Source organism: Pelodiscus sinensis, chromosome 3 (assembly GCF_049634645.1).
Source record: "Pelodiscus sinensis isolate JC-2024 chromosome 3, ASM4963464v1, whole genome shotgun sequence".
NCBI lineage: Eukaryota > Metazoa > Chordata > Testudines > Trionychidae > Pelodiscus > Pelodiscus sinensis.
Genome location: NC_134713.1, coordinates 138,278,917 through 138,298,114, shown reverse-complemented (window position 1 = coordinate 138,298,114; position 19,198 = coordinate 138,278,917). Strand labels below are relative to the sequence as shown.

Sequence of the window (19,198 nt, the reverse complement as noted above, 5' to 3'; positions counted from 1 at the left end):
GGCTATCCTAATGTTTGACTAAAGTAATAATTGAAGGTCCACGTATACTCAGTGCAGCAAACTATTTCTTTCCATTTAACAATAGTTTTTCTAGATTAAATCTTGAAACTTGAACGAGCAATTTCCCTAAAATCTCTTAAGGAAAACACGGTTATAGATGTTTTAGGTAAAAAACAAGGAACAGCTGACAAAAAAACCTGACATGCGGGGCTGTTGTGGGGTTTTTGGGTTTGTTTTTAGTCCCTTCACTTGTTAAACTTTTACGTTCTGATTTGACACTCATTTTTAAATACTTGTACAAAAATAATTTGGGTTAACTTTAGAAAAACCACTTTTGAATATCAAACAAGTACTGTAGTACATTCTGTACTAGAATGTTAACATCCACTTAATTCAAAACATAACAGAATGTCATGTCTTGGCTATAGCACCAATTTCATGTTACATTTTCAAAGTATATTGCAACCAGCTTTGTAACCATTTACTACTTAATCCTTTAAGTACTAAGACTCTCTCAAACAAATATGTGCTATTTAATTTATATTAAAATTAGGAAATAAATGATCCCATAAAATAGGGAATAATGAAGAAAGTACTGAGTCAGTTAGAAAGTCAAGGAATTAAATCCAAGTTGTGTTACACATGCTGCAGTTACACATGCTGCGGATTTATACTGCAGAGCCCATTGGGAAGCCTTCTGGGAGTGGGTCAGGCAATTGGCTCTGCCCACCCTGCTCCTTGAGAAGCTTTGCTGCAGGCTCTGCCTGCCAGCCCTGTTCTTGGGGAGGCAGCATATAACCTGCAGCAGGGGGAGGCTGGGCTGGGCCCTCCACAAATAGGAGCTGCCCCAGTAGGCCAGCCAGAGCAGCCCCTGCCTCTGGTGGGAGGACTAAGCTGGGCCTGCCAGGAGCAGAGAGCTGATCCAGCCCCTACTAGTTAACCAGAAACTTGAAGCCTCAGCAATCAACCATTTACATCCCTGCTACTGACATGGACTGGATTCAATTCAGTGTGACAGTTAAATTACAGGGGCCCCCGACTTGCGACACGATCGGTTCTTGGGGAAGTGTCGCAAGTCAGGGGCGTCGTAATTTAAACCTGCATTTACGATAGGTACCATGTGCCATCGTAAATGCGGGCTGAGGATTTAAGCTGAGGGTTTTCAGCCCCTTCCGCACCTACAAAAATGGTTTTAAGTGCGGAGGTTCACAACTCGGGCCATCATAACACAGGAGTTTCCTGTACCGATCATCAGAATCACTGGTTTCAATTTTTATGTCCAGTATTGTGAAGCAGGCCCCCAATTAGGTCACTGAATCAAGACCACAACTTGCTCCAATAACAGTTACATATTAGTCTAAGTCCTAGTCCAGTAATACATGAAACAATCTCATAATGTGGGAAGCCGATTTTCAAAAGATTAGCACCCACCATACAAAGAAACCAAAATAGAACCTTTTGTCCTTCCTGACAAATGACTGTGCTTGATCCACATTTCAGATTTCATATACTGGATAAAGTATTCTAGTTTTGATGCAAAAATAAGTGTGTTAAAAACTTTCAACTAAGATTACTGTGAATACTATAGATAATTTTCTTAGTTTCATGTGGAGAGATATATTTTTAAGATATTGTCTCATTGAGGCAGATATGAAATTTTTTACAAATTTGGGGAATTTTCCCTCTATTCCCAGGCTTCTCCATTTCCTCTGTAGTACTTCTGGAGTTACCACTGATAAACTATTGATTGATACACAATAGAAAAAACATTAAATGGAATAAAATCCACAATACAATAACTCTAAATATTTTAGTGGGTGTGTTGATTCTAATTTTTCTTCTGTACCCTTTCAACTCTATTTATAAGATAACAGATACACCAACTGTAACTGTACAGATACTAGTATAAAGTCAGAATATGCTATGAGCTCAAGAATCAAACCTCTCCCCACACTTACAATGAGCAGTTGCTCTTAACAAGCAAGCATTACCCAAACATTATCTCACCTTCTATTTTTTCTTGGCCATTAAAAAAATCTCAAGTCATAAAAAGCTAGCTAAAGAAGGTTTTCATAACGTTTGTAAAAAAAACTTACCGGTCAAATTAATTTGTAGTTTCGTTATGTCTTTAGCTGCATTGAAATGCTTTTTAGCTTTTCTATATTCATAGTAATTCAAAAATGTATAGGCACATTCAAGATGAAACTGAACTGCCAAATGCCAACATTCATCATCTGTGAACAAAGTTTCCACATTTATCACTGCAAAATAAGAACAAAGAGAACAGAGACATAAGAACTCCTTCGAGGGAAGGGATTGCTAAGGAAAAACACGGACTGATAATCCCAAAAAAGAAAGCCTTATAAAAATAAATAAATAAATATATATATATATATATATATATATATATATACACACACACACACACACACACACACCGGCCTCATTGACCTCAATATAGCAACGAATTTAGAAGCTTGCAAGTGGGTGTTAATAAGTTATCTGAATCTAATAAGAAATTTTTAAAAGGTCTATACTTTTTATTTAAGAACGTCCTTAAAGTTTTCTCTATGGGGACAGCCACACAAAAACTTTATCAGCTATAGGATAAAAATGAAGGACAGGTCAAATCTCCTCTTACATTTGACAGTAAAGCTACCCAGGAGTGATTTCTCACTGATTAATTACAGGTAGACAATCAGTTGACATCCTCTTGGTGAAAGAGACAAGCCTATGTAATGTTACCTTTTTATAAAAATATTAATTCTTCAATTCAATGTCATAGGAAAAGTGTTCAGGGAAAGAGTTGAATTTGATTTAGGACTCGTGCCGTGTTTTCAGAATGTAAATGGGATACTGAGAACAGGAGCCCCCTGGAGGGGGTAACTGAGGGTAACAAATCTGGTCTTTTCATAAAGATGTTTTTAATTCTCTTTCAGTCACTTGGGTGACCATGGCAATGGAGAAGAGTAAGAACACATCTATCACATCACCTTGAATGAAAATTATTTAGGAAATTCAGTTCCAAATATCTTGATAATTCAGTCATTGCAGCCTTTTCAACTGAACTTTTTCACAAGACGAGCTGGTACTGAGCTAGCTAGTTCACTTCAAGAGTGTCCAAAAGAACATGTGTGAGCAGTGACTTGGCAGGATACAACAGTCAGCACAACTTTGGGTGGAGCAGCAGTAATAGCAAATTGACAGCTGGCTGGAGGAACTGGGCATTCACCTTATTGCCACTGAGTGTGGGGAGTGAAAGAAGCACCTGAATTACTTGAACAGGAAGGCCTAAGACGCCAACAGCTTGTTAGGGAAAGCCCCTGCCACTTTTCTGTTCTATAAGGAACTCAAACATATATTTTTCAAGTGCTTACGGTAATGACCAAATAGTTGCTCACCATGTGCTGTTGAATCCTTCCAGTCTCATCGTTAAGTGGAACAGTGACAAGAGCGATGATTTAGAAATATCAAGGATATCCCTCAAGACGCAAAAAGTCAAGGAAGAGGCCAAGCTGCAGAAGCCCATAAGGAGAATTTCAAAAATGGACTGGTGCATCAGCAAAGGCCAGTATTCCAAGCTGGAAAATTAAAAATGCAAGCCAGCACACCTTTCCAAAATATTCCCCCTCCCGTTGAAAGAGTAAGTCTACACTTTTAAAATGCAGGACATTTGAAATTATGTGCAATTATTTTTCTTCCCTCGATAATATGCCAGGCATTCCTCTGTGTTAGTGTGTGAGGAATAATGCCAAAGCCATGCCATTGTCACTACCCACCTTTATACCATACCACCTCCTCCATATTTCCCATCTTCCATAGAAATTTTGGAAGCTAAAAATCAGCATGCCTCTGTGTCTGTCTCTTTCATGATTACCTAGCAGGCAGACAATGTCCTGAGAAAGCAGGGAGTGGGAAGTCTAATTGTGGAAGGGGCTCGAGGGAACGGACACAACAAGGCTGAGAAAGAAGTTTCTGGTGCAGCCATGGGACCATGTGGAGGCAGGGAAAGGGAATAAGGGAATTTGTGTGCAGCCATCTTGGTCTTGTTAACAAGAGAGCAAGAGTCAGGCTAAGTCTGTGGCCTGACAACGCGAGATCTGTAATTAGACGCTGCCTTTGCCTCTCGCCTCCATACGGAGATAAGGACAGAATGCTGTCTCTGGCAGGGACCTTGAGATAAGGAGCATCTGGATGGAACTAAATAACTGTTAGCCATTGGTGTTTGTAATGGGAAGGAGACTAATTGTTATTGTTATTATATCTAATAGACAGTATATAAACTGCTTCATAATTGCTTGTATTCGAAGATCTGCCTCGGGGAAGGGGGGGGGGGTCTTCCCCCCTGTCCGAACCAGTTTTTCCCTTACTGCAGCTCGTAATAAAACTGCCTCTGGCTACTTGTTGCTTACAAACTCAGAGTGAGAACAATGTTTTCTTCCACAATTTGGTGCCATGACTCAGATGGCAACGCCCGATTGAAGACAGCGACAGTGGCTGCAGACCGTCTCCCTTCACCCCCATGGCGCCAAACGAAAGGTAAGAGACCTTTTGAAATCTCTACTGGGGTGTGGAGGAGGACTGCCTGTAGGGTCGCCTGCTTCTTGTGGGCTCACGCCATCCAAACTTCTTGAATCTGCAACAAGGTCAGACGCAAAACGGTTCCAGGGAGGTTGTTTTGTTATCCCCGAGTAGGCCTAAGTTTATGCAGTGCTGGGAACTGCTGTTGTTTTGGTGGTGCCGCCCCTGGTACGGGAAGAAAATTGTATTGCGTCTGGACATAAGGCACCTGGGTTTATTCAGTGCTGGGAACTGCTGTGGTTCTGGGGGGAACAGTGTTGTTTGCCGCCCCAAATATGGATGAGGTCCATAAAGAGAGATGCATCTAAAAGTGGGAAAATTTCTGTGTGAAAAGCATGCTGAGTGTGAATGTAATGAGTGGAGTGTGAATGCCACTGCCCAGATCTCTGAAAAGTAAGCTGATTCCAGCCACACCAGGGCTCTCCCACAAGGGAGTTCTGAATGCAAGGGGGTCAGCCGAACCTCGAGACCGAGCAGATATGTGAGGGAGTGACGACTCCCCTTATTTCATGAGCTGCTGATAAGGTCTGACACTCTAGACCCAGCAGACCCCTTCTTTGGAGTGTGTAGATTTAGTTTCCTATAAGCCACTGAACGGACGGGGAGTGGACAGGATACTCCCCTGAATGACTAAAATGGATGGGGATCAGTCTAAGCATACCCCCCGGACTGCTGAAAGGCACCCCTGCATACTACATGTACGTGCATCATAGTCCAAGGACCTGTAAGCATTTGACAGATTGACAGAGAAAGAAATTAAAGCCCTGAGGGATGAGATTGAAGCTCAGAAAAGCAAAAATCCGCCCTGCAGTGAGAAATGTAACTTACACGCAAGTGCACAGCCTCTCCCAAGCTTAGGGGGGAATTTGGCCCAACATTACCCCCTCTACTCCTCTCTATGCCCAGCCCTATATGGGCCCTTACCACACATTACTGAAGATAGAGAAGAGGCACAGAAGATAATTGAAAGGTATCAGATCTTCCCTTTGGAAGAACGGGTTCTAGTTACAAATCTGTCCGATCCAAAGCAAAACACTGAGTTTTGGAATAGACATAACAGCTTGTGGGAAATATTCCTCCAAATTCTCAAGGAAGGAATGCCTGCCGACCATCAAGCCATACTGGCCCTAGGCATTTTGGTTGGAAACATATACACAGAACACAACGCAGGAGTAGGAAAGGGCTGCCAAGCAACTTTAGGAGATTCTCAAGCACTTGTTAGCGAATAGATAACTACAGCCTCTCTGGCTGGAATCGCAGGCTACCCAAGGATGTTTCACAACGCACAAGTGGGGGCCGTCCAGAAAAAAAAAAAAAAAAAAAAAACAGTTAAAACCTTTCCCTCACACACTGTTATAATAGGCTTGAGGGCGTGGGAGGAGGTAACCTAAAAGTGAATTTGAAGATGTAATCACTAGAAGCTAAATCTGCCCTAACAAGGAGACACAGTCTGCAAAATAAATCTCCTTACAGAGCATGGTCGAGTGATCCACCCCAGAGTCAGCAGCATAGATCAACTGCTGCAGCATGGATGTTATGAAAACCCTATACTGAGAAGTTTAAAATTAGTAATAGCTGACTGCAATAATACACATTTGGATTTACCTATTGAAAAGAATTAGGAGGTGAGGGGGCTAATGGGAAAGCCCGCCCTCCTTACCAAATTAATACTGGACAAACCTGTGTCATTGAAAAAAGGTCATTTAGCAGGAATCAGGACAAATCATTGTTTTAAGAATCCAAGCCCTGAAACTTCACTGTGTCTCTGTTCAAGGCTGAGTTGATAACACTTTTGGCTTGCCTTCAAATCAAACATTATATGTGAATACAGGCTGCCTGGCTATTTCAAAGGAATATAAAACACCCGTCCCCTCAAGTAAATTGTCCAAATACAAACAAAATATTTATAAGCGCCCATTTAACAAAATTTAATGTCAATGTTATTATTACTATATTCTTAATAAGTAACACTGTATATGATTCTTTTCAGGAAAAGAAAAGCTTTTTGCTTGCTGGAACAATAACTGACCAACACCTTGTGCTAAGGAAAAGCATTATAGCTTCACACATTAAGCCTGATCTGTAGTACAAGAGGGAAACTGAGGCATGCCACTGTTGGGGAGGGCTAGCAACTCAGAGGTAATTCGAGGGAGTGGAAGGTAACGAGTACCGATGAAGCGCCCTTGTTCTCGTAAAGTTGTATCTCACTCGCCCATGGAAGTGGTAAGGAACTAGCTATAACCGATTCCCCTAACAGATCTTAGGCAGTATTTTAAGATATAATGGGCCACCCCGACGGGGATAGAAATGTTTTCTTGTCTTTCAGATCATAAGAAAGCGCTGGTGCCAGCTGAAGAAAAACAACAAACAACAACAACAACAAAAAACCATGGTTCCGTGTCATGACATAATAAGTTTGTGTTCTGTCCAAGTTTGTCTTGTGTGTCTTAATTGTAATACGTATTGCAAATATGGTTGTGTGTAGGATATTGTTTTAATGAAAGGATAATTTGAGTAAAGCAGAAGCATTAATTTAAACCAACAAAATTAATAATTGGGCCCAATAAATTGGCAACTCTAAACTTAGTCAATTGACAACTTTAAAATTTAGTGAAAGGATAATAGTTTAGTAATTGTTTAGGCGAGGAGAATGTTAACAATGTCTCAACAGGTGAACAAAAAAGGAACTGGAAGGAAGCAAGGAGTGCATCACATGAACAGAAGGACTGGGAGTGGGGTACCAGCCCTCTCCCCCACCGGATTGGTTTTGCTTTAATGGCTACACAAATGAAATATTTAGCTTCTGTAAATTTGCACACCAACCATAAAAGTGGTTTGGCCAGAGATAATAAGAAATCTATAAGTAACAACACGGGCAAGTGGGACATCAGCATATTTAAGTAAAAATGCCCACAACAATGAGGAAACTAGTAACTTCACCATTGCAATAACAGCTACTTGCCCTGCTACTCATTGGTGCCTGATGCCTTAAAAGGCCTCAAGAATTATGGAATTGCATGGGTTCCTATTAACAATTAAACATCTATGAACCATGCTTGGTCCTATAAGAGAAACAGTGACTCTAGTCAAAGTAACCAGACTTCAAGTCATGTACATAGAACAAATACATGCTAATAGCAATGGGAAATACATGGCCTTGGGCCACCCCTCATTCACACAATTATTTTGTTTATTGTAACAACATGAACACTACGAGGACAAAGAATACACAGTCCTCTGAGTTAAAGTTTGTATGGAATATTGTGGGAAAGAAGCTAAACACTGACATCAGGCCACTGAAGTTGGACCTACTGACTCCCACTGGGGCTTACCACTTAAAGCCCAGACAAAGGTAACCCCTGAGGCATGGCTGTCATTTGTTAAACAAAGGCCATTGCTAACTTGCCCTCATTTGGATATTATTAACCAGGTCCTTAAGGACAAAATAGAGCCTCCCAATTGTGCATCATGCCCTGAACAGACCCATCTCAGAACCAGGACAACTGCCACTGGTCCTTACCTTGGTGATGTTCCACACTGGTATAGACCAGCTGTGTGCTAGACTGGCTAACCAAATTGGCAAGTGCCTGATAAGGCAACGAAGGGGCCTAGCAGATACCATCGCAGATTGGTTTGGGCCTGGAAACTCTGTCAGCAACACTTATGTCATAGCCCAGAAATTGTATGAGAATCCAGGCTGGTAGATGCAGTAATATCCAGTGTCCGTAAAGGCCTAGACACCAGCCAAGTTAATCAAATGATCCTAAATAGTTTGAAGGATCTGTCCAGCTCTGTGTCCACTTCCAGATATTTGGACCAGAGACTAACTGGATTGCTAATTAATGGAACTAAATTAAAGAAATTAGAAGGCCAGTATTGAAGAATAGGATAGCTTTGACCACCCAGCCCTTATGGTGGTGAGTCCCCATCTCCCCCGTGCCTACCCATGGGAGTAGGAAAGTAGAGAATCCATGAGGACCCAAAGACCCACCTGGTCAGTCCATAGTATAACCTTTTGTTTTTGGCCCCTCTGGGGATTCCTCACTCATAGACTCATAGACTTTAAGGTCAGAAGGGACCATTATGATCATCTAGTCTGACCCCCTGCACAGTGCAGGCCACAAAATCTCACCCACCCCTCCTAGAATAATCCTCTCACCTATATCTCAGATATTGAAGCCTTCAAATACTTTGAAGACCCCAAGATGCAGAGAATCCTCTAGCTGTGATCTGTATCCCATGCTACAGAGGAAGGCGAAAAACCTCCAGGGCCTCTGCCAATCTACCCTGGAGGAAAATTCCTTCCCGACCCCAAATATGGCGATCAGCTAAACCCTGAGCATGTGGGCAAGACTCATCAGCCAGACACCCAGAAAGTTCTCTATAGTAACTCCTATCATCCCTCCATTGACCTATTTCCCACTGATAATGAATGGTCAATTAGTTACCAAGATCATGTTATCTCATCAAACCATCCCCTTCATAAACCCATCTAGTTTAAACTTGAAACTAGATAGATCTTTTGCCCCCACTACTTCCCTTGGAAGGCCGTTCCAGAACTTCACTCCTCTAATGGTTAGAAACCTTCATCTAATCTCAAGTCTAAACTTCGTACTAGCCAGCTTATATCCATTTGTTCTTGTGTCCACATTGGTATTAAACTTAAATAATTCCTCTCCCTCCCTGGTATTTATCCCTCTAATATATTTAAAAAGTGCAATCATGTCCCCCCTCAGCCTTCTTTTGGTTAAGGTAAACAAGCCAAGCTCCTTGAGTCTCCTTTCATAAGACAGGTTTTCCATTCCTCGGATCATCCTAGTGGCCCTTCTTTGTACCTGTTCCAGTTTGAATTCATCCTTCTTAAACACGGGAGACCAGAACTGCACACAGTATTCCAAATGGAGTCTCACCAATGCCTAGTATAATGGGACTAACACCTCCTTATCCCTACTGGAAATACCTTGCCTAATACATCTCAAGATCGTATTAGCCTTTTTCACGGCCATGTCACAATGGCGGCTCATAGTCATTCTATAATCAACCAGGACTCCGAGGTCCTTCTCCTCCTCCGTTACTTCCAACTGATGTGTCCCCAGCTTGTAACTAAAATTCTTGTTATTAATCCCTAAATGCATAACCTTACACTTCTCACTATTAAATTTCATCCTATTGCTATCACTCCAATTTACAAGATCATCCAGATCTTCCTGTATGATATCCTGATCCTTTTCTGAATTGGCAATAGCTCCCAACTTTGTGTCATCTGCAAATTTTATTAGGACACTTCCACTTTTGGTGCCAAGATCAGCGATAAAAAGATTAAATAAAATTGGCCCCAAAACTGATCCCTGAGGAACTCCGCTAGTAACCTTCCTCCAACCTGACAGTTCACCTTTCAGTATGACCCGCTGTAGTCTCCCCTTTAACCAGTTGCTTATCCACCTCTCAACTTTCATATTAATCCCTATCTTTTCCAATTTAACCAATAATTCCCCACGTGGTACTGTATCAAATGCCTTACTAAAGTCGAGGTAGATTAGATCCACTGCATTTCCTTTATCTAAAAAATCTGTTACTTTCTCAAAAAAGGAGATCAGGTTGGTTTGGCACGATCTACCTTTTGTAAAACCATGTTGTAATTTGTCCCAATTGCCATTAGCCTCAATGTCTCTAACTTCTTTCTCCTTCAAAATTTTTTCCAGGATCTTACATACTACAGATGTCAAACTAACAGGCCTATAGTTACCCAGGTCGCTTTTTTTCCCTTTCTTAAAAATCGGAACTATATTAGCAATTCTCCAGTCAAATGGTACAACCCCTGAGTTTAGAGATTAAAAATTTTTGCTAATGGACTTGCAAGTTCATGTGCCAGTTCCTTTAATATTCTTGGATGAAGACCATCGGGGCCCCCCGATTTACTCCCATTAAGCTGTTCAGATCAGATCAGAATGGTAACCTCCCTGCCTGTACCAAAGCAGGAGCATATAGAGTCAAGGGCATTGCTTATTCTGAAGGTGTGGGAGCCTTCCTATACCCAGGGATTGTTGCACCTACTTAGATAAGGAAATTTTATGTACCTGCCCATTTAACATCATGACAAATCTGCCTAAGTTTGATGTGGTTGTCTCAGAGAAACAAAAACATTGAGCTGGTCCAAATAAACGGTACCTACTGGTGTTTGACTACCTAGACAGATCACTCCATCCTGCCCCTCTACATATCCGTCTGTGTGCATAACAGCCCCTCGCCGGATGATCCTGACCGTTAATGGAATGTGGCTCTATCGCACTTCGGCAGTGATGAGTAACCTAACATGAGATTCTGAGTGGCACGGCGGAAGTAAGTACCTAGAGGAGGGTTTACTGGCCCTGCAGGCAAAGATCGAGGAGTTGGTGGCCAATGCCCAAAGATATATCGAGGCTGGCCGACTGAGGTACACACAGATAGGGAAACACCATGGACCATGCCAAACACCTACCTCTGCAGCACTCAACCAGGCAGTAGAGGTCAAACCTATAATCATGGGCAGCGCCAGTAAGGCGACGAAATATCTTGGGGATGGATTTGAATAGCGTTTGCCAAATTATGTGGGAAGTTTTGATTTTAACATTCATAATAGTGCTGGTGCTGTACTGGCACTTCCAGAGTAAATTAAAACCCCTTAAATTGTTGTATTTAACCTGGTGGGTTAAGGAAAACCCCAAAGTCAAGAGAAAGGAACTATAGGAGTAAATTGAGGCAGTCCATGGTATCTTGCTGAGAACTGACAAACTCAAATCATTAGGTCAGCCTGAGAAACATACACTACAATAGTTACTGTGACCCTGGTTCCCCTGGCAACCACATTCCAAAAGGGCCTCACTTTGATAAGGCTGGTACCAAACAACCGCGCGGGATTGTTTTTACGGTTTGCTTTATTCCTAGGAAATAACGTTGGTTCCAAAGAAGCTAGCTGGCTTTTAGCTCAGAGTATAGAGACTCTTATGTCCATCAGCGAAAGACTGCTCTAGAAAGACCTTTACCAAGTTTTGCTAAAGTGAAGTGCCAAGAACTGACTGTTGGCCAATGCTTCTCACTGCAAAAAGATCCCTCCATCTCGAAATGATCCTACCCCGATTGCTGATAAGCCTCTCTCTTCTGGTCCTGCTTTCCTACCTGCTGGACACCAGAAGAACCAAAATATTACAGGGTGATGTGCTGGTAACCTCTCCCCTGCATGATGCTGAACCACGACTGTTTCAAGAAAAAAAAAGAGAGGAAAAGTCTGCTCCTCTGACATCGCCAAAGCCCAAAGATTTCTTACTGCAAAAGGACATTAAGAACTGACCTTGGTGAAAGAAGCGAAGTATTGTATATTGCCAAGGAGAAACTTGTGGGAGTGGTTTGGGTTTCTCTCTTTGACCTGGACTCTGTGCTTATGGACAGGTACCATCAGCATGTACCTGCCCTCCCTAATTTGGTTATTAATTATAATATGTTGTATGATATTACTAAAATTATAGAACAGCCCCATCATAGAATTATATTGGGGATATTAATGATTATATTGCTTTTGCTTATTAAAGGTTTCATATTTGATTGTTGTTGTAAAAGATGTAGTAATAGAAATAGCTTTTATGTTTGTACTAATTATGTAATGTTTAATGAAAATAAAGGTTTAGAAAGGTAGTTGTGCTGTAAGCATATAATGGGGGATTGTGGAGGCAGGAAAAGGGAATAAGGGAATTTGTGTGCAGCCATCTTGGTCTTGTTAACAAGAGAGCAAGAGTCAGGCTAAGTCTGTGGCCTGACTACGCGAGATCTGTAATTAGACGCTGCCTTTGCCTCTCGCCTTCATACGGAGATAAGGACAGAATGCTGACTCTGGCAGGGACCTTGAGATAAGGAGCATCTGGGTGGAACTAAATAACTGTTAGCCATTGGTGTTTGTAATGGGAAGGAGACTAATTGTTATTGTTATTATATCTAATAGACAGTATATAAACTGCTTCATAATTGCTTGTATTCGAAGATCTGCCTCAGGGGGGAGGGGGGGAGTGGGCTTCCTCCCTGTCCGAACCAGTTTTTCCCTTGCTGCAGCTCGTAATAAAACTGCCTCTGGCTACTTGTTGCTTACAAACTCAGAGTGAGGACAATGTTTTCTTCCACAACCAAGATAATTTAGGGTACGTCTACACTAGCCCCCAGATCGATCTAGGGAGGCTAATAAGGGCGACGCGGGACATTTAAATATCCCACGCTTGATTTGCATGTTCCCAGCCAGTCGCCATTTTAGAAATTGACTAGCCCTAAGTAACTGCCCGTGTCTACATGGGGCAGTGAAACGGGATTCCAATTTAAAGCCCCCAATTCAAGTTAGCAGGTAAACCTCATTGCAGGAAGAATACCAGCTAATTTGAGTTAGGGCTTTAACCCTAGGTTGCGGATCTCTCGAGGCACCTACACAGACTTATGTGTAGTGCTGGGGAGGAGCCAGTGGTCACGGTATATGTAGGTACCAATGACATAAGGAAGGGTAGGAGAGATGTCCTGGAAGCCAAATTTAGGTTACTAGGAAAGAGACTGAAATCCATGACCTCTATGGTGCCTTTCTCAGAAATGCTTCCTGTTCCACGTATAAGGGCAGCTAGGCAAGCAGAACTTCAGAGTTTCAATGCGTGGAGACGTTAGCATAGTGACGTTGAAATGTTAAGGGAGATTAGAGAGGCTATCAAAATAAACTCAATAATATAATGGGGGATTTCAATTATCCCCATACTGACTGGGTACATGTCACCTCAGGACGAGATGCAGAGATAAAATTTCTTGATGCCTTAAATGACTGCTTCTTGGAGCACCTGGTACAGGAATCCACAAGGGGAGAGGCAATTCTTGATTTAGTCCTGAGTGGAGTTCAGGATCTGGTCCACGAGGTATCTATTACAGGACTGCTTCGGAATAGTGACATATTATTACAGCATTTAACATTCCTGTGGTGGAAGAACACCTCAGCAGTCCAACACACTGGCATTTAATTTCAAAAAGGGGAACTATGCAAAAATGAGGAGGTTAAACAGAAATTAAAAGGTACAGTGACTAGAGTAAAATCCCTTCAAGCTGCATGGAAACTTTTTAAAGACACCATAATAGAGGCCCAATTTAAATGTATACCCCAAATTAAAAAACCACAGTAAGAGACCTAAAAAAGAGCCACCGTGGCTTAACAACCATGTAAAAGAAGCAGTGAGAGATAAAAAGGCATCATTTAAAAGGTGGAAATTCAATCCTAGTGAGGTCAATAGAAAGGAATATAGACACTGCCGAATTAAGTGTAAAAATGTAAGAAGAAAAGCCAAAAAAGATTCTGAGGAACAGTTAGCCAAACACTCAAAAAGTAATAGCAAAATGTTTTTTAAGTACATTAGAAGCAGGAAGCCTGCTAAAAAACCAATGGGGCCCCTGGACGATCGAGATACAAAAGGAGCAATCAAGGATGATAAAGTCATTGCTGAGAGACTAAATGATTTCTTTGCTTCAGTCTTCACAGCTGAGGATGGTAGGGAGATTCTCAAACCTGAGCCGGCCTTTGTAGGTGACAAATCTCAGGAATTGTCCCGGACTGAAGTGTCATTAGAGGTGGTTTTGGAACAAACTGAAAAACTTAACAGTAACAAATCGCCGGAACTGAATGGCATTCACCCAAGGATTCTGAAAAGAACTCAAATGTGAAATTGCGGAACTATTAACTGTGGTTTGTAACCTATCCTTTAAATCAGCTTCTGTACCCAATGATTAGGAGACAGCTAACATAACGTCAATATTTAAAAAGGGATCTAGAGGCGACCCAGGCAATTACAGACCGTTAAGTCTAACGTCAGTACCGGGCAAATTAGTGAAAACAATAGTAAAGAATAAAATTGAGAGACACGTAGAACATCATAATTTGTTGGGCAAAAGTCAACATGGTTTTTGTAAAGGGAAATCATGTCTTACTAACCTATTAGAGCTCTTTGAAAGGGTTAACAAACATGTGGACAAGGCGGATTGAGTGGATATAGTGTACTTAGATTTCCAGAAAGCCTTTGACAGTGTTCCTCACCAAAGGCTCTTGTGTAAATTAGGTTGTCATGGGATAAGAGGGAAGATCCTTTCATGGATTGAGAACTGGTTAAAAGACAGGAAACAAAGGGTAGGAATAAATAGTAAATTTTCAGAATGGAGAGCTGTAACTAGTGGTGTTCCCTAAGAGTCAGTCCTAGGACAAATCCTATTCAACTTATTCATAAACAATCTAGAGAAAAGGGTAAGCAGTGAGGTGGCAAAGTTTGCGAAATTAATGGGTAGAAAGTTCCTCTTCACGCAGCACACAATCAACCTGTGGAACTCCTTGCTAGAGGAGGCTGTGAAGGCTAGGACTATAACAGAGTTTTAAAAAAAGCTAGATAAGTTCATGGAGGTTAGGTCCATAAAAGGCTGTTAGCCAGGGGGAAGGAATGGTGCCCCTGGCCTCTGTTTGTCAAAGGCTAGAGAAGGATGGCAGGAGACAAATTGTTTGATCATTGTCTTCTGTCCACCCCTTCTGGGGCACCTGGCATTGGTCACTGTCAGCAGACAGAAAACTGGGCTAGATGGACCTTTGGTCTGACCCAGCATGGCCATTCTTATGTTCTTATGGGTGCTTTCACCTCTCCATTTGGACCAGTCCTCTGACAGGGCATGATGCACAATAATTCCTCACCTCTTGCTGAATTAATCCCTGGCCAGAAGAATCTTCTTGCCACCCATTGGAGAGTCTTTTCTCATCACTGGTGTCCTGACCAGGGCACTACATGAGCGAGGTGCAAAAGTCTCTGGCACAACCTTCACAGGAGCAGCAACTGCTGCAGTATCTCTTGAGTCTGGGATTCTTCCATTATCTGACTGAGGCAGTCTCTCCGTATCTCAAAATGCAAGCCCCGGGTTTTGGGGGGGGGGGGGGGGGGGGAACAGCCTCCTTTTGTTGGTCCCTTACATACACTGAAAAACTCTTTGTTTTCAAGCAGATAGAATATACAATAAAACTCCGATGGTCTGGCATCTGACAGTCCGGCACTCCTGATGGTCCGGCACCATCAGGAACCCGGAAGTGCTCCAGGCAGCCAGACTATTGGAGCTTCTCTGCCCCCAGCTTCTCCTATTCAGCTGCTGCTAAAACTGACCAGCAGTTGAATCGGGGAAGCCGGGGGCAGAGCAGCTGGGGCGCTGCTGGGTAGGTCCCCTAGCGCTGCCCCTCGGGGCTGCGGGACCAACCGGGCAGCACCCCAGGTGTCCCCGATTCAGCCGCTGCTGAAACTGACCAGCGGCTGACTACAGAAAGCCCGAGGCAGAGCAGCTCTGCCTCGGGCTTCCTGGAGTCAGCTGCTGATCAGTTTCAGCAGCAGCTGACCTGGGGACGCCTGAGGCAGAGCAGCTGGGGTGCTGCCGGGTTGGTCCAGTAGCACCACACCTCGGCGCTGTGGGACTAACCCAGCAGCCCCCCAGCTGCTCTACCCCAGGCGTCCTGATTCAGCCGCTGCTGAAACTGACCAGCGGCTGACTCCAGGAAGCCCGGGGCAGAGCAGCTCTGCCTCGGGCTTCCTGGAGTCAGCTGCTGATGAGTATCAGCAGTGTCTGACTTGGGGACACCTGGGGCAGAGCAGCTGGGGTGCTGCCAGGTTGGTCCCGCCGCGCCAAGGGTCGGCGCTACTGGACCAACCCGGCAGCACTCCAGCTGCTCTGCCCCAGGAGTCTCAGATTCAGTCGCTGCAGGTCAGTTTCAGCAGCGGCTGAATCAGGGATGCCTGGGGCAGAGCCGGACTATCGGAAGGGGGGGCTATGAGGGGTCTAAGGTGGCATCCCCCCCAACCCCAGACACCTCATAGCCCCCCCTTCCGATAGTCCGGCATATCTGATAATCCGGCACCCCCTGGGTCCCAAAGGTGCCGGATTATCGGAAGTTTACTGTAATCAGGATTACAAAGCCTTAATCAACAGAGCACACAAACAAAAGATAATGGTTAAATCAACAAATGTTAAAGGTACATTTCTATTCTCTGCAGCTACAAAAGTACGTGATAAGCACCATACTGCAGACACACATCTACAAAGCTCTCCTGACAAGTGACTGGTACTTATGTCCACATAATTAAATATTTTGAAACTTACTTTGTTCTATACAAGTCTGGGCAAGAGCAAAGAGCTCAGGTGATCGCTCTTCCAGCAACTGCTGGTGAATATTCACATATCGCAAAGTCCACCAAGGCAATGTCTAAAAGGGAGAATAAAACTATTTTATATTAATGATAAATACAACTGATTTTCTTTTATAAACATTTTAAAAATACAACTTCAAAAACATTGAAATATAGTTGCTTTATAAAATTTCAGTAACAAAACTAATCTACTTGAGATCAGGTTAAGGTAGGAAGTTTCCTACAATGTACACTCAAATTATACCAAGTTTGAATAAATCTTGAAAGTCGAAATAAAATAACAATCAATCAGTCACTAAATGGTTAACAATATTCTCCTTTTCTACTCCCCTCAATTGATGGGCTCTATCAACAACGCTACTTTCCAAACATCCCCTCCTTTGTTCTGGACAGTGGAATGATAAAAATTTGAAGCTCTCACACAAATAGGACAACTTTATCATCTTTGACAGATTTCTAGCTCAATATAAATAACTGCACAGGTTTTTTAAATAAAATAGAGAAAAGATGGCACCCAATAAAATCGAAAACATATAATTCTGATTTGAATTCCTTACAGCCTTGTCTCACTTTCACCTTTCTATTTTAAGGGTTGCAGTTAAAAATGTCAACCATTCATCTCTTTGGACACTCTTTGTAGTGACAGGTTCAAAACTGGCAGTGAAGGTTTCTAGATGTTAGAATTTAAAGCATACCTTGTCAAGGTATATTCCTCGACTCAAGAACATGCACAGCTCACTGCAACATACAGTAAACTTCCGATAATCCGGCACCTTTGGGACCCAGGGGGTGCCAGATTATCGGATATGCCGGAGTATCTGGAGGTACTCCAGAAAGGAGGCTGTGAGGGGAGATCGGAAGGAAACGGCGCGGTGTGGGGCTAACCCTCTGCCGTTTTGCAGGGAGGCAGGGGAAGCCCCGCGCAGCTGCCAAAGACAGGCCAACTGGGGCTGCAAGCGGCAGCAGCGACTTGGGGAAGCAGCAGGGCAGAGCAGCTGGGTTGGTCCCACAGCGCCACCCCTCACCCCTCTGCTCAGCACCAGGTAGCACCCCAGCTGCTCTGCACCTCTTCCCCAAGTCTGCTACTGGTCAGTTTCAGCAGCGGACTTGGGGAAGCTGTGCGGAGCAGCTCCAGTTGTCTGGCTGGCCGGAGCACTTCCAGGTTCCAGTTGGTGCCGGACCACTGGATGCCGGACAATTGGAGTTTTACTGTACATAAAATAACTATGGTATTCGGATATTTTAGGATTTGAGAAAAACATAATTCTGAGCACACTCCACAAAAGACGAGCTAATGTAATAAATCTGAAAAGTGCAGTTTATTATTCATAAATAGAAAACTATTAATATACTTATGAGATAAAAGAATTTTCTTCTGAAATTGTCCAGTAATAGAAAATCATCTTCACTTCTTTCCAAACAGCAACAAATAAACTAGATTTTCTAAAATAATTTATCTTTTTCTTGTTGAAATGTAGATCCTTTATATTTAACAAAAATAATCTCATTTATGAGATTTATTATAGGTTGGACTCCCTTGACCAATCCCAGATGAGGAATTTTGCTGGAGCAGGAATCATAACTGCTCTCTCTTCTACTGGTGCCCCAGCCAGGGCCCACCACAGGCCCTTCTGGTCCCTATTCCCCCTTGCCTGTCATGCCAGGCAGCCCCATTGGGGTGCTTTGGGCTCTACCAAGTAGGGATGTTAGATAGCATGTAATTGAATAGTTATGTAACTGCATCAAATTTTAGTGCTTACATAATTATTTGATAGTCCCTGGATAGTCCCCCCAGGCAGTCCCTCTTCCAGCCAACCCCCTGTCACGCCATGCTGCTGCCTCTCTATTAGGGGCAACAGCACAGGGTGGCAGGTGGGAACTAGTCTGCGAGGGCAGACGGCTAAAAAACGAGCTCCTTGCACAGACCAGCTCCCGGCTGCTGCCTCACACTGCTGCCTCTAATAAAGGCAGCAGAGGGGGACAGCAGCAGCCCTGTCTGTGGGTGTCCGAGCTTCCCACAGACAGAGGCTACTCTGGCATGAACCTCCCCCCCCACCCACGGACAGGGGTTGCTGCTGTGGAGCAGCTTCTGTTCACGGGGAGCAAGCTTAGGCCCACCACAGACAGAGGCTGCTTCACGGCAACCTTCTTTGCCTCTACCCCATGCTGCTGGCTTCTACAGCGGCAGCAGTAGGGCTGGGGAAGGGGCAAGGCAGCACCACACAGCCAGTGCTGCAGGGGAACCAGCTTCTAAGCCAGCTCTTCCCAGCACCGGATCCTGCCCCCACCCACTGCTTCTGTAGAAGGCAGCAAGGGGGGAGGGCAGGTGGGTCCACGAAGCTGGAATGCATGTAGAGCTGGCTTAAAAGCTGGCTCTCTGCACATATTGGCTTCCACCTGGCCCTGTC

At 43.4% G+C, this 19,198-nt stretch overlaps 1 protein-coding gene across 3 annotated transcripts in view; it reads right to left on the bottom strand.

The window, feature by feature from the left end:
- The window catches only part of TTC27 (tetratricopeptide repeat domain 27), a 174,602-nt gene that overhangs the window by 136,898 nt on the left and 18,506 nt on the right, over positions 1-19,198 (bottom strand). For all 3 annotated transcript variants that reach the window (XM_006131309.4, XM_006131310.4, XM_025188780.2), the window contains exons 5-6: positions 16,744-16,846; positions 2,097-2,261 (exon numbers count right to left, since the gene is read on the bottom strand). In XM_006131309.4, the coding sequence (XP_006131371.2) occupies positions 2,097-2,261; positions 16,744-16,846 (268 nt within the window). The remainder of the gene's footprint in view (positions 1-2,096; positions 2,262-16,743; positions 16,847-19,198) is intronic.